This window comes from Elephas maximus, chromosome 3 (assembly GCF_024166365.1).
Source record: "Elephas maximus indicus isolate mEleMax1 chromosome 3, mEleMax1 primary haplotype, whole genome shotgun sequence".
In the NCBI taxonomy this organism is placed as follows: domain Eukaryota; kingdom Metazoa; phylum Chordata; class Mammalia; order Proboscidea; family Elephantidae; genus Elephas; species Elephas maximus.
Window position 1 is genome coordinate 75,217,043 of NC_064821.1, and position 15,520 is coordinate 75,232,562.

Genomic DNA, 15,520 nt, shown 5'->3' on the forward strand with positions numbered 1-15,520 from the left:
ATAGCAATGAGGGCTCATATGGAAATAAACAGTAAAATAATAGAGAGGTCCTTCTGATGGGATGGCCAGGGACAGGCTCTCTGAGGAGAGATATTTGAGCTGAGACCTGGATGGTAAGAGGGAAGCAGTCAGGTGAAGATGTGGGGAAAGATGGCCAGACAGAAGGAAGACAAAGTGCAAAGACCCTGAGGTGGGAGTGAACTTTGACGGGGACAGCATGGCTGAAGCATAGTGAGTGCTGGGGACGTGGTATAAAGTGATGTCAGAGACAGACAGGGGCAAGGTCATAGAAGGCGTTGGGGATCACTGTAAGGAGTTCAGATTTTATTCGGTGTTTTATGGGACTCCCAGTTGGAGGTTTTTAGGAAGGGGGTGTAACATGATCAGATTCACTGTTATTTAAAGATCTAGCCGGCTGCTGTGTGGAAATGGTTTGTAGAGGTGTGAGAGAGGAAGCTGGGAGACCTTTAGAAAGATCCTGCGAGAGACCGCGTGACAGCTGATGGCGGTGGTGGTTGGACAGGGTGATCGCAGCAGTGATGGAAAAAGTGGGGGGATTCAGTGTATATTTTGAGAGGAGTGAACAGACTTAACGATGATGGTTTGGGGCATACATGCAGACATTAAGACTGAAGCAATGTTTTTGGCTTGGGCCACTGGTTGTGTGGTAGTGTCGTTTACTCAGGTGGAAAAGAAAGGGGGAGAAATGGGCTTATAGGGGAAAAATCAATAGTTTTGTTTATTGTCAATTAAACCCTGAAATCTTGCTTGTTCAGTTATCTTTTAATTAGTCTTAAATTTGGGCTTAGAGAATTGTGTGCAAGCAATTCACATCCTAAGATTACTTATTCATTCACTCCTCTCATTGCTAAAACTTCTCAGCCTCAGAATGAGCAGAGTTGGGGCTTTGGATTTGCTACTGACTCAATTGCCCTGACTGTGTATTAATTCTTTCACTTATGGATTGCCGCCATCTTGGTGCCAGGCCCTGGGCTGGGTCCCAGGAATACAGAGACAAGTAAGACAGAAGCGTTTCCCTCAAAGAGCTCCCAGTCTAACAGGTGGCATGCACACAGATATATTCAACAATAATAACATTCAACTAATATTTATTGTGCGTCTATTATTTGCTAGACACTGCGGAAAACATACAGTGGTGAAAAAGATGGTGACAGACTCTGACCTCCATCATGGCCTGCCAGTGTCTTGAGAAAGACAGACCACACCATATTATGATAAGTGCTCTGACGAAGTGTCCAGTGCCGTGGGAGCACACAATGGGGCATACGACCTAGTGTTGGGGCTCAATGAAGGCTTCCTAGAGGAGGCTGAAGGGTCAACAGACGAGGCCCCTGCACCGTGAGTGTGATGAAAATTCTCCGGGAGCACATGACGGTGTGATCAGTTATAGCTGCAAAGGTCCCCATAGCCGATGACTCCTGAGCTGAGTCTTCAGAAGAGAGAAGGAACAGCCTATGGAAAGTGTCCAGGAAACACGGGGAAGGAAGTAGATTTCTCTGGAGGTGGAGTGTAGGGAGTGGGAGGGTAGATGAGAGTGGAAAGGTGGCCTGGAGCTTGCTGGGTGTGGTCAGCTTTCCAGGCTGCTTCCAGACCCTTGGTCACCACCTGAGTACTACTCACCCCTGGATTGCCAGTACAGACAGAAAGAACTCAGTTGGCCTCATTACCAGTCAGACTCAAGTGGGAAGATAAGTCTGCAGAAAGAAAAGAAGCCCTTTTAAGCATTAAAGAAAAAAATGAATTCCTGATTGTCAGCCTTCAGGGGATTCTCTGTGATGAGAATGAAGATGACTGTTTGTATCCCCTTTAGTAGATCTTCATCATTGGCTCCCACCAGCCGGTCCCCCATGCTCGTGGAGCAAGTGAGACTTGGAAACCCAAGGTGCTGTCTTCGTTTGAATCACTCTCCTAACACACTGATTCTTTATGTTATTTAAACAATTGCCTAAATAAAAAGAAAAAGCCCTACTTTTCTGGAAAAGTTGATTGGAATATATACCTACTTTTATTTATTTATTTTTAAAAAGCTTGAAACCTGGGAGGGATAAGGACAAGACTCACAAATGGAAACTCGGACTGATGTTCTAAAATGTCAGCCAGCTCCGAAGATTTTTGGAGTCTCGTGTTCTAGGCTGGCATTTTTCCCCTTTGAGAGGTCATACACTTCTTTGAGACACTAAGGAAAGCTGCTGTGTACCCCTTTGCCTGAAACACATACTCACTTCCTCAATATTTAGTGAGTGATTTCAGATAACCCCTGGGCACAGGCTGGAATCCTGTGCTCCCAGACCCAGGACTTAAGTATCTCCTTCCTTTGAGTTTCCCCAGTGCTGGGTTTCAGCTTCTTCCACAGCTCCAATCACGCTGACTGGCATCCATGCATCCCCCATAATTTTTTGTCAAGTGAAATAGTGCATGAAATAGTGCTGGAGACAGAGGCTCAGGGCCACCCTGACCCTTCCCTCCTTCAGTCTCCTCTCACATCCTGCCAGTCAGCAAGCTCTGTCCCTTCTGCCTTGTAGGTGGCCTTTGACTTCTTCCCTCCCTTCTTTTTCACTTCTGCTACTCACCTCTCATCTCATCCTGCTGCATCTGGTCCCTTTCCCTCCAGACCACCCTCCATCATTGGCCAACTTCCCCTTCCTAAAGTACAGGGACAGCTCCATTCCGACATCTTCTAAGGCTCCCATTGTCCTCTGAACCCTTAGGCCTGGTCTTCAAGGACTTCTGTAGCTGGCCTTGCCTGCATCTCTAGATGACATTTTGCTGCTCTCCTCCACGCTCTCTATAAATCAAGATGAGCTGCCAAGAGGCACACGTCTTCTTGCCTTTGCTCAGGTTCCTCCACTACCAGGAATGCTTTTTCCCCATATCTCTATCGGAATCCTATCCATCCTTTAAGACTTAGAATAAGTGCATCACCCTCTGGATTTTTCACTGCTCACCTCATTCAACATTTTTTCTTCCTCGATCTTCTTGTTTTCCTCTTTTTAATTTAAATGAAAAAAATTATATCACACCTCCTTCCTAAGGACTTTTTTTTTTGTTGTACTGTAGGTGAATGTTTACAGAACAAACTAGCTTTTCATTAAACAATTAGTGCACATATTGTTTTGTGACATTGGTTACCAACCAAATGACATGTCAACACTCTCCTCTTCTCAATCTTAGGTTCCCTATCACCAGATTTCCTGTCTCCTCCTAACTTCTAGTCCTTGCCCCTGGGCTGGTGTGCCCCTTTAGTTTCGTTTTGTTTTATGGGCCTGTCTAATCTTTGGTTGAAGGGTCAACCTCAGAAGTGACTTCATTACTGAGCTAAAAAAGTGCCCAGGGGCCATACTCTCAGAATTTCTCCAGTCTCTGTCAGGCCAGTAAGTCTGATCTTTTTTTGTGAGTTGGAATTTTGTTCTACATTTTTCTCCAACTGTGTCTGGGATCCTTTACTGTGATCCCTGTCAGAGCAGTCGGTGGTGGTAGTCAGGCACCATCTAGTTGTTCTGGATGGACTCAGTCTGGCAGAGGCTTTGGTATTTGTGGTCCATTAGTCCTTTGGACTAATCTTTCCCTTGTGTCTTTGGCTTTCTTCATTCTCCACTTAAGGGTTTCAAGGTGATTCAGATACAGTAAAATAAGGAGGCAGGTAGATTAGAATCCTAGCAGACCCCCTAGCTGTATAACCAAGTTATTCAAACTTTCTGAGTCTCAGTTTCCTCATCTGCAAAATGGAAAAAGTAATAATGACTATCTTAAAGGATTATTATAGAGGTTAATGAAATAACCTATGTAAATCTCACCTAGTACCATGCTCATCATCATCATCAACATTGTTATTATTAAAAATAAAAAGGAGTTATGAAGAATGCTATGGGGAGACAAGGCTCGTACGCTAGAAGGGAAATGACTCAGTTGAGGACAGAATTTGTCTTTGAGCTCCTTGGCAGCCAGGGCAAAAAGGAGGAGCATGACAATTGGTTTCTTATCTAATAAAAGAAAGCATATGAGATCATTGGGAGGGACAAACACTTCCCTGGCTCTGAGGACTTCATAGTATGGGTCTTTATGTGAGGGTGATTAGATGGAAGAGTCAGTTTAGAACCAGCTCTCCTTTGCTCAGTGACCAGAGGGGAGAACACATGTCCAGATCAGACCTGTCAGTGCTGTCTTGGCATGGGACTCCTGATGACATGGTCACCTGGCATGCATTGTTGCCAGATGCTGGCACCATCTGCACATGTTGCCGCCTTGTGGCAACACCCTCCTTCCCCATTTGACCATGAGCTCCTTCAGGGCAAAGGCTGTGTTCCCCCAGTGCCCAGCCCAGTTCCTAGCACTAGGTGCCTATATGGTGTGTATGAACTAATGAAGAAGTGAATGAATGGATGAACATGAAAATATCACCCCAAGGAGGGTGAGGCCCAGAGATGGCCACGATCCAAGCAAGGGGTCATGGTCATCAGAGGAGTAGAGGGACAGACTATCAGTAAGCCAAGACATTGAAGGTTTTTTTTTTTTTTTTGCTCCTTCTGCCTCAGGCTGCAGAGAAGGGAACTGATCTTTTCTTGAGCACCTCATATATTCCAGGCACTATATTTAACTTTTCTTTTTCTTTCATTGTATTTTCCCTGGGTGGCACAAATGGCTAAGCGCTCAGCTACCAAGCAAAAGGTTGGCAGTTGAAATTCACCCAGGGGTGCCCTGGAAGAAGAGCCTGGCGACCTACTTACAAAAGATCACAGCTATTGAACACCCTGTGGAGCACAGTTCAACTCTGACATACGTGGGGCAACCACGAGTTGGAATTTACTTGATGGCAACTGGCTTGGTTTTTGCTTTATATTTTAATTTTCTGTTTTATTTCATTGTCTTAGCAACGCTTAACAGTGGATGTTTGTGATTACTTCCGTTTTACAGATTAGGAAACTGAGGTCCAGAGAGGTTAGGCACCTTGTCCAGGATCACACAGCAAAGAAAGGGTAGAGCAGGGATGGGAACCAGGTGGAGCTTCAAGGCCTGAGCTCATCCCTGGACACCAAGTGCTCTCCAGAATAGCTCTTTGGTGTCTGCTTAGCACCAGAAGCCATGAGTGGTGAAGGAAAGATGAATCATGATTAACGTTCCACTTCCCGTGTCCCCCTTTTTAATTTAATTTTATGGTTTCGGGAGCTCTGTCGTAGGTTGTGGGAACCTGCAGAGATGGGCCACCAGTGGTTTGCTTTAATCCCCTTTTTAATATCTTTGTTGCAACGTTCTTTCCAATTCAGCTCCCAAGTCACATTAAAAAAATACCTCTTCCTTAGGGTAAGCCTTCCCTTATTAAACAGATTCAAATGAAAAGTTTTAAAGATAATTTGAACAATAAGAATCACTCTGTAGCTCCCAGCCGAAGCTCCTTTATTGCTGTATTTATTCCCCAGCATTTCCTGTCTCATTCCCCAGCTCACTGAATCCGTCACCCCCACCCCACCCCTTCCGGTTCTTGGTCCACTCACACCTGCTCCCTTTTTTTTCCAGCTCCTTCTTTCCCCTCCAGTGGGAGGGGAGCCAGAGAGAGGGAGATGCCGGAGGTGACCCACTTGCACATGCTGATCCTGCCTCCTAAGGCTGCCCCATCCTGCCCTGACCGACAGGCAGGGAGTTGCTGGAAAGCATCTAAAGGGAAATGCCCACTGGGTTGGGTGTCTCCAAGTGCACCATTTGCATCAAAACTTGGAGGGGGGAGTAAAGGGTGTTCAAAATGCAAATACTTGTGTCCCATTGTAGATCAAGGGAATGGCATTTCTCCAGGAGTGCCCAGGAATCTGCATTTGAAGCAAGCCTGCAAGTGCCTTCTGCATGGGTAGAAGGCTCTGTGATACTTTGGGGATCAAAGACAATGGAACCTTAGGCTTTGGGCACAGCTTTGACAAGGAGGCATGGAAGGAACAAGACTGACATTTATTGAGCTCTAAGTGTATGCCAGGAACATTTAAAAAATTGAATTTATTATGTGTCAAGAACTGTGCTGGGAAATTAGATTAACAAAATGTTCAGGCTTGGCACTCAAGGAGCTGAGAGACTTCACAGTTTTGATCCCCTCTAACCCTGGTAGCTATCACCATTCCCATTTTGCAGATGAAGAAACTGAGATTTTGGTGACTTCTCCAAGTTGACATCATTAGAAAGCCCAGATATGGGATGGAAATGGGGTCAGTGTGACTGCTAAGTCTGGCTTGCTCTCTCACACCACGCTGTCTCTCAGGCTGAGCTGCTAACATTTGCATTGTGCTCCTTACAATTTACCAAGTGCTTTTTTTTTTTCCACAGGCATCATCTCACTTAATCCTCATGACAGCCTGTGAGCAGGAGGGGGGGTGAAGGCAGGGAGGCCAAACCTTTCCGAAAGCCCTCTCCCCACACCCCTGCCCCCTGCCAGAGAGGCCTCAGCACACAGAGCTCAGTGAGTTCCCACCCCTAAACTTGGAAGAACTCGGTCAGGGCCCTTAGCCTGTCCTTCCCAGGCTCCTTTTCTTCCTGCTGGACTTCCCCCAGGGCTGTGTAGTAGTGAGGGGGCCCTGGTGGTTCAGTGGTTAGGCATTTGGCTGCTAACCAAAAGGTCGGCAGTTCAAATCCACCCGCCACTCCTTGGAAACCCTATGTTCTACTCTGTTGTGTAGGATCGGTATGAATCGGAATCAACTTGATAGCAACAGATTTTTTTTTATGGAGTAGTGTGTGTGTGTATGGATGTGTGTATGAGTGTGTGTGTGTTTGTGTATGTGTGTGTATATGGGGGGGAAGGCAGTTCGGTGACTCCTCAATCAGGAGCAGAGGGAAGATAGAAAAAGACAGAAGGCACAAAGCAACTCTGACATGTCCCTTCCCCGCACAGTGGGTGCTATGACATATGCCCTGGGGGACAAAAGATTGATTTCTCGGCACCTTTGGTGCTTCGCCATCCTTCCCTTACCCCTTTGCTCCCCTTACCCTCTGCAGGTCTGCCCACTGAGTTCTGCCTTCTCCTTCCTGTTTTCTGCTTTGGCTCCCTGGCTTCTGGCCTGCTCCACAACTGAAGGAAGGGAAGTGAATTGCAGGTCACCCCATCAGAAAGGACAGAGCTGGTTTCCTGACTGCAAACCTCCTGCTCTTCCTCCCACCTCCCTGTTTTGGGGAGTGCATAGTGGCAGCTAAGAGTAGAGCCTTTGGAACCACGTGGACCCAGGATCCGATCCCACTCCAGTGCTTACTGTATGGGATGAACCTGAATAAGTCTTTCAACCTTTCCAGGTCTCAGTTTCCTCTTTCTAAAGCAGGAATGAAGATGCTACCTATCCCTCACGGTTGTTGTGGGGACAAGCACCAAGTATAATACCTGGCATCTAGTGGAGACATCGCAGATTCTGGCTCTGTCCTCAGTCCCCTCCTGTCACTCCTCTGGACTGCTTCCTGGGGGAAATAGCCCTCACACACGGGGTCAGGGCCTGTGACTTCCCTGCTGAAATCTTTCCAATGGCTTCCCTTTGCATTTAGGAGAAAATTTCTCAGCACGGCCTCCAAAGCCAGCATGATCTGACCCCTGCCTGCATCTCTAACCTCATCTCATGCAACTCCCCCCTCCCATTAATGTGCTTCTCCCATATGCAAGTCAGTCCCACCAACGCATCAAGCTCTTTCCTACTTCATGACCTTTGCACATGCTGTTCCCTGTGTCTGAAAGCTCTTCCTTGCATTCTTCACCTGGCTAAATGCTTATTATCCTTTAGGACCCCTTGTAGATGACACTTCTTCAGAGAGGCCTTTCTTTATCTCCTAACTTAGGTATGTACCCCTAGTATTCTCCCGTATAGCATTTCACTCTTATTTTCAGAGCACTATTTTTTTATAGTCTAGTGGTTAACAGAACAGGATCTGAGCAAGATGGCCTGGGTTCAGCTGCTTTGTCCTTTTTAATTTGTGACATTGGGAAAATTAGTTGACTTCTGTGCCTTGGCTCTTTAATTTATAGAATCGAGATAATTTTATCTATCTGTGTCAGTTTTTTTTTTTTTTTTTATGTCAGTTAGCTTTTGATATATAGCAAACCACACCAAAGTTTAGTGGCTGAATACTACCACTCTTTACTTGAAATTCACCTCTGTAGTTTGGCATTTTGGTCTGGGTTCAGCTGGGTGGTTCTTCTGGGATGAACTGGACTGGGCTGAACTTGGCTCATGCTCACCCACACATCTGTGGTCAGCTGGCTGTTGGCTGAGAGACCTTGGAGTTTTCCCCCATGTGATGCGGGTCATGCCAGGCTTGTTCACATGGAGATGGCCAAGTTCCAAGAGAAACAAGTGGTTGAACTCTAATGCCCAAGAACTTTTCAAGTCTCTGTTTGCTACGGTATCAAGATGGGAGGGAGCTGCCAGAGGGTATGGGTACAAGAAGGCGTGTCAAAATGGGGGCCATTACTGCAATCATTCCATTGCTCTACCTCTTGGGACTGTTGTGGGTTTTAAAATAAGATTTTTGCATGTAAAGTGTTTAACTGTGCCTGGCATATTAATTAGCACCTGAAGAATGCTAACCTTTATTATTATTTTATTTAGTAAGATGTGAGGCTTAGAGATACCAGGCAGCATGCGCAAGATCTGGCCACCATTAAGTGTGAAGATTTGCACCCAGTTTCCACCTCACTCATGGGCTATATTGCTCCACTCTACCCAAGCAGAGAAGTCAGAGTCTCACCCAAAGCCATGAGCTCAGTCTGTGGATGGGCCACAGTTCAAGGCCAGGTCTGTGCCTGACTCTGAAGCCCTTCCCTTCCTTTGCTTTTCAATCAGCCATGTTGCCTGGGCACCGGGCCTGGGTACTGTGTTTGTCGTCTATCTGAGATGCCATAGCTGGAAGAAAATATTTGTTTTGGTGTCCTCCTCCAGCACTAACAATTTTCTGCTTGCATTTTTCTGTTGTTTGGCTCAGATGAATAGCAGTTTTCATCTTTGCTCTGTGTTATCATGTACACAGAACTGCTGTCGGGGAGCTAACAGCATGCTTGCTTAGTCATTACTCTGGGAAGGGGTGCCAACCAGTCAATAGCCTTCATTTTCATACAACTCTGTATACGACAGTTGCAGAAATAATGCACGGCAATCCATGTCCAGAGCCACCATTGAACACCTATCATTTCTGGAGGTGGGTGAAGCAGAGGTGGCAGCGGCTGGAGCCACCGCACCAATTCAGTCTTGCTTCCTTCGTCAGGAGCCTGGAGCTGAGTGAACCTCCCTGAATGATTCACTGTGATAGCGTCTGTGAGAGATTTTATGGTTTTTACCAACCCGAAGGAGAAAGCAAATAGCACGGGAAAGGTGCCAGGACCAGTAAAACTTCTTAGGAAGGGAAGAAAAAAGGTAGACTCCAGGAAAGGCAAGTGAGCAGTGTGATTTTGACCCTGGCATTAAAGTTGTGGCGGGCTTTAAAGATCTTCCTGTGAGCTCCAGGGTGGTCGCTGGGAGTCAGTGTGGATTCTGTGTGGGCCTACCCACAGAGATGTCTTGCAGAGGTTGGAGGGTTCGGGCTAGGCCAGGCAGGATGTTTAGTGTCGTGTGGTCAGCTTGCAGGGATGCCAGACCAGAGGTGGGACATGAGATGGGAGGCCAGAAAATGCTACCAAAAGCCCTACAGGTTGCAACCTGTGGAAGGTGTCTGGCAGCCCTTGGGCAGGAAAGGAGCAAGAGGGGACAACAGGGAAGCCAAGAGCTCCCAGACATGGAGAAGGGTAAAGGCAAGTGAGCTTGTTCATTCATTTATTTAACAAATATTTATTGAGTTGGGAGTTATGTGCCAAGCACTGTTCTGAGCCCCTAGACCTTCTGTCATGAATAAGATACTGTCCCTGCCCTCATGGAATATATATTGTTGTGGGGAGTATAGACTTTATCCACAAGAAAATATAAGGTAGTGATAAATACTATGAAGAAAATACAGATTGGTGGAGTAGAGAGTGCCTAGCAATGGGGGAAGAGATACTTTAAAAAATGGGCAGGAGAGGACACTTTGCAGAAATAAAACTTGAACTGAGACCTGAATGATGAGAAGGACCCATCCATGGGACGATCTAGGGGGAGAGCATTCCAGGTAGAAGGAAGAGGACGTGCAGAGGTCCTGGGGCTGGAATGAACTCGACATTTCAGGGAATAGAAGTATAGATAGAAGACCAGTGTGGCTGGATCATGCTGAACAAGGTGGAGCCAAAGAGGGAGAGGGAGACTGGGCCAGCTTGTGTAGTGCCCCGTGGGTCATGGAAAGGAGTTTGGATTTAATCCTTCCTGTGATGTTTTAGTGATGAGAAACCGCATGAGGGTTTTAAGCAGGGGAATGGTTTGATCTGAGCTCTGAGAATGTCCTACCTCTCATGCAGTTTTCCAGAACAAATAAGAATGAATCTTGTTTTCTTGGGGGTGGAGAGGGCCGGGTAGGGGTGACACTTGATCAGGGAACATCTAAATATGTAGTGGGTCTCGATTACAGAAAGGTATTTGACAAAGGCTCTCATGGAGAACTGGAGATGGGGTGATAGTCACTGGGTTGATTTTGTTCCTCCAGTGTTGATCCAGGATTACTGTCAGGCTGGGAGGATGGTCTCTGGCAGGGTCCCCACGGCTTTGCCCTGGTCTCTTTCCTAGTCAACATTTCTATCTGTAAATTGGCAGAAGACCCAGAAGATGTAGTCCTCAGACATGCAGCTGACGCGAAGCTGTCAGGGACAGCTAATGCTGTGGATGATGGGATCAAGAATGACCAGGACGATTCTCCACCAGCTGGAGAGATGGGATGAGAGCAGCAATATTCATGACTGCATTCAGATTGGGGAGTAAAACCAGGGAGAGAGGGGAGACCTAGCAGATAACCATTCCTACAAAAAGGAGGCCCAACATGGTACTGGAGAGAAGTTAATGAAGGTAGATGGACCCATCCGTGTCCTCACATCAGCCTCTTCACTTTCTCAATAGCAAGGCCCTTAGCCTCTTCCAGGGTCACTTTTCTCATCTGTAAAGTGGGACGATACTGCCTGTTGCCCAGGGATGTGAAGAGGATTCAATGTGAGGATATATGTGGATACCTGGCTTCCGGTCTGGCCTGTCATGGGCACATGCAGGCATAGCAGGAGTTTGCAGAGACTGGTCCTGGGAAAGGCTGGGTACCCTGGAGCAGCCAGTCAGGGACACATACAGGGTGCACAGCCAGGGTGGGGGGGTGCTGCTGTTTTTGGCACTGTGCCCCCCTTCTGGGAATGCCAGGTTTGATCCCTATGATGTATCCAGAGGAAAAAGACTAGAACACGGAGGAGTCTGGAAAAACATCCCACGAGAACCAGTGTGAAAACCAGGGTAAATTCGTAACGGAGGAAAGAAGACAGTTAAAAGTGGGAGGGATACAAGTGTTTTCTCAGATGCTGAAAGGGCTTCAGTGGGGGCATGGAGAACACCTGTACGTCATTGCTCTGGAAGGCACACTAGTGCCGATGAGCGGAAGCCGTGGAGAGGCATATAGGGGTTCATCGTAACTAAGATCCAAGCCTAGATGATAACCTTGGATTAATTATGCCAGGAACATTTACTGAGGGCTTACTACCCACCAGGTTTGTACTAAGTCTGCTGTACAACTTATCTCATATAATCCTCACCCTATATCCTTGTTAACGGATTAGAAGGCAGCTTCTGAGGAGCAGAGCTGGGATTCACACCCTGCTCCTGTTTGTTCCTCTCTGCCAGCCTGATTTCCAGGAGGGAGAAGGGTAAGAGTGTCCTCTCAGATGGTAAAAAGGGACTGGTGTGGATTTTTTTTTTTTTTTTTTTAATTGAATGGGAACCTCAGGGCCCTATGGGTCTTGGAAGCTGCTTTGATTGCCACTTGGGGCTTATACTTTAAAGGGTTCTGCAGTGAGTCTCTTGCGTGCGTGTGTGTAACATTTTTATTATTTTTTAAAAAGAAACCAAACACAGACAAAAGTAGGGCGAATAGTATATAACATTTATGTGCCCATCACCCAGCTTTAGCGATTATCAATTTATGACTAATCTTGTTTCGTCTACTAACCTCCCTCCCATCTCCCCTCTCCCCTTGCTGGATTACTTTTAAAGCAAATCCCAGGCACACTTTTATCTGTACACACTTCAGTATGCATCCCTATCTAAGAGATAAGGGCTCCTTTTTCATTTTTTTTTTTTAAGTATAACCACAACAGCATTATTAACAATTTTTAAAAATTAACATAATGATAGGGAAATCTTTCAAATTCAGAAAACCATTGGTATATAGCTTGCTTTGCAAGATGTTTTTTTTTTTTTTGGTGCGGGGGGTGGGAATTAGTCCTTCAGGTATCTGGTTTCTGTGACTTGGGGCTCACCTGTTTGAGGATGACAGAGAGGAGGAAGAAGAGGGGGAGCCTAAAATGTAGGACCATGGATTGGCAATCTCTTGATTCTGAGTGTTCCCAGGGGGCACAGCAGTGAGAGTTGGGCCTATTTATAGACCTAAGTCTAGACACAGGAGGGAAGCAAGAGGAAGGGACTAGCAGAGAGGGCAGGGAAGAGACAGAGGATGGAAGGAAAGAGAAAAGAGAGCAGGAACTAGCCTTGTCTCACACACAGTCTTGATGGCCCTCAGGGAGTGTGCCAGGACCAGTTCACACAGCTGTGCTCACAGCCAACCTCTGCTGAGGGTGCCCTACGTGCAGGGCACTGTGCTGAACTCTATACATGGGCACCTCACCATACCCCCATGACCACCCCATGAGCTGGGTGCTGTCAGTGCCATGCCCATCTTACAGGGAGGACCCTGAGGCTCCGAGGGTCTGCCACGAAGTAAGCGGTGGTGCCAGGGCTTAGCTGGAGTCTGCTTTTGCCTGATACTACTTCCTGCTTTCAGGTGTGTCATCCTGGTGAGGTTATATGCAGGGCTGATGTTCAGGAGGTGCAGCTATGTTGGTTGTTAGGATATTGATATGCTTTCATATCTTTGGTACCTAGTTCTTCCCCAAGCTTCCCAAGTGCCCTGGCTTCCCAGCCCCTCTCGCAGGGTCCCCAGGGCCTCATCAGGATCTAATAACTAAAGGGTTAGTGCCTGGCCCAGCAGGAAGCCTCTAAGACTAAGCCTGTGTCCATCCTCATGGATTGTCAGATGCAGTGACTGTTCCCTTAGTTCTTTCTGTGGTGACACATGAGTCATCATATGCCCATGCAGTCTGCACATATGTGCATCACACATGTGTGTGTCTGTATCTGTGTGTGCGCAAGTGTTTGTGTGTGCTCATTTACCAAGAGCATTACCAGGAAGGCACGATGGATTCTGCTTAGAGTGTTTCATATTCAGTGTTTGTGAGACTCATTGTGCCCTCTGAGCAGGTTATCAGAGCAGGAATGTACACTGGGCCTCCCTCCTTTCTGGCCCAGGCATGGCCCTGGCTTCCTCCCCAGCTGCAAATATTAAGCCACAGCAACTGAGCTCCACTCCTGGGGCCTTCTTAATTTCCTTCTATCTCTTCTTATCATCTTCACTTTTTGTACTCACAGGGGCGCGATGCTTTGCAGTTTCCAGAATGTTCTAGGTAGACCATCTCATCTGCCCCTCACAGAAGCCCATTGAGGAGGCATAGCAGATGGTTCTAAGCTGGGTGGCTAAGCTGGGAACACCATGGAGGAAGGTGCACCATTGCCGAGGCTGCTGGTGGGCAGGCTAGGGGCTTGAGCCAGGCCAGCAGGATTGCTACCCCACAACAATGTAGATCACAGAGTCCATGGGCCCGTCAGTTCCCATCAGGCTGGTGCTGGCCATCACAGGTCCAGTTGGGGGTGCAGGGGTATAAGGTACAGGTAGATGCCAAGGTCTTAGATCCAGGGAAGTCCTTGTGAATCAGCTGCAGGAACCAACTGACTACTGGTATGACCCAGGAAGAGGGCCCAGTCCAGAGGCTGTGATCTGGTCAGAGCGCTGTACCAACCAGGGTGGACACTAATCCATGGGGTCACTGTGTGGAATCCAGGATCCAGGGGCCCAGCCAGGCTGACTCTTGTATTGCCCTTGGTCTGTGCCAGACACTGTCCTCAGTGGCTTGCACCTTCATAGCTCCCCATGAGGAGGGCCCTATAATGTCCCTGCTAATCAGTTGAAGAGACCAGGGTGCTGAAATGCTGAAAGACCTGCCAAGGGTCATATAGTGGGGAAAGAACAGCAGGTGTGATCTCAGGCTGCTCACTCTGCAGTCCCTGCTCTCATTCGGCCCTTCTGCAGAGAGGAGATGGGCTGCACTAAGCCCTGGCCCCCGACACCTTTAGTGCAAACATTCCCAGGGAACCACCTCTCTAGCCTTTCATTGCCTCAGGTCCTGGAAATGACCAGCCAGGCAGGATGGACTTGCCTCAGTTCACCCAGCAAGAGGTAGTATTGGGAGAGAACCTGGCATCCCAATTCCCAGGCTGTGTTCTTTGTACTATAGCCCACTGGTGGCCTGCAGAAATCCTCTTGGAAGTCCACTACTTGTTCGTACATCTCTCTTGAGACCCTAATAGGTTTCTCTCATCTGGAAATATGTGTTCTTTCAGTCATGCTCTCATCTTTTTTCCCTGGTACCTGTTCCCTGCTGCAGAGCAACCGCTTGGCAAACTGGCACTAAAACCTTCTGTCTTTCTGACCTGTTTGCAGAGCACCAGAGCTCAGCAGTGGCAAAGATGAGATCTCCCTGTTGGTGGAGCAGGAGTTCTTGAGCCTCACCAAAGAGAACCTCATCCTGGTCAAAGAGAATTCGGGTGAGCTAGAGGCCCCTGGTGGCACTCCTGAGGAGACAAGAGTGCCGACTCCCTGCATTCTTGGACCTCCTCTGGTGACGGACAGCACTGAGCTCCCAGGAGCCTCCATCATCACCAGTGACAAGCTTCTGGAGCAGAAGGTGGCCACATCCATTATTGGAAGCCGGCAGAACCGTGACTCTGCCATGTCCACAGTCACGGGCATCCTGCGCTCTGCCAAGGTCAAGAGTGCCAAGGTGACAGAAGATGGGGGTCACGACCTAGGCACCTCCAACTCGGAGATCAGCAAACTTCTGGCCCAGTTCCCACTGAAATCCACCGAAACTAAGGCCCCCGACAACAAGATGGTGCTGGAGGAGACGAAGGTCATCAAGGACTTCCTGCAGAACAGCATGTTCAGTGGCCCTGGACTCAGGGAGCCCGCAGGGCTGGGTCCGTTTCTGCTGCTGCCACCCCCGCCTCCTCTTGCACCCCTGGACAAGCTCCCTGAGCTCCCTACTCAGAAGAGGCAGCTCCCAGTGTTTGCCAAGATCTGTTCCAAGCCTGAGGCAGACCCTGCCATGGAAGGGCACCACTTGATAGGTGAGTGTGGCCTGAGGGAGCAGGGAGAGTGAGTGGGTCTGCCAGGAAGCCCATCAGAGCTGCAGCAAGTGCTTGAAACACCACTGTGCAAATTAGGAAAAGGCGGCCCCCCTGGTGGACACAGCCCCCAGGTGTGTAGGTCTACGGGCTGTATT

General features: G+C 47.9%; 1 protein-coding gene across 3 annotated transcripts in view; it reads left to right on the forward strand.

The window, feature by feature from the left end:
* The window catches only part of C3H1orf94 (chromosome 3 C1orf94 homolog), a 42,444-nt gene that overhangs the window by 4,435 nt on the left and 22,489 nt on the right, over window positions 1–15,520 (forward strand). For all 3 annotated transcript variants that reach the window (XM_049875923.1, XM_049875924.1, XM_049875925.1), the window contains exon 2: window positions 14,680–15,365. In XM_049875923.1, the coding sequence (XP_049731880.1) occupies window positions 14,680–15,365 (686 nt within the window). The remainder of the gene's footprint in view (window positions 1–14,679; window positions 15,366–15,520) is intronic.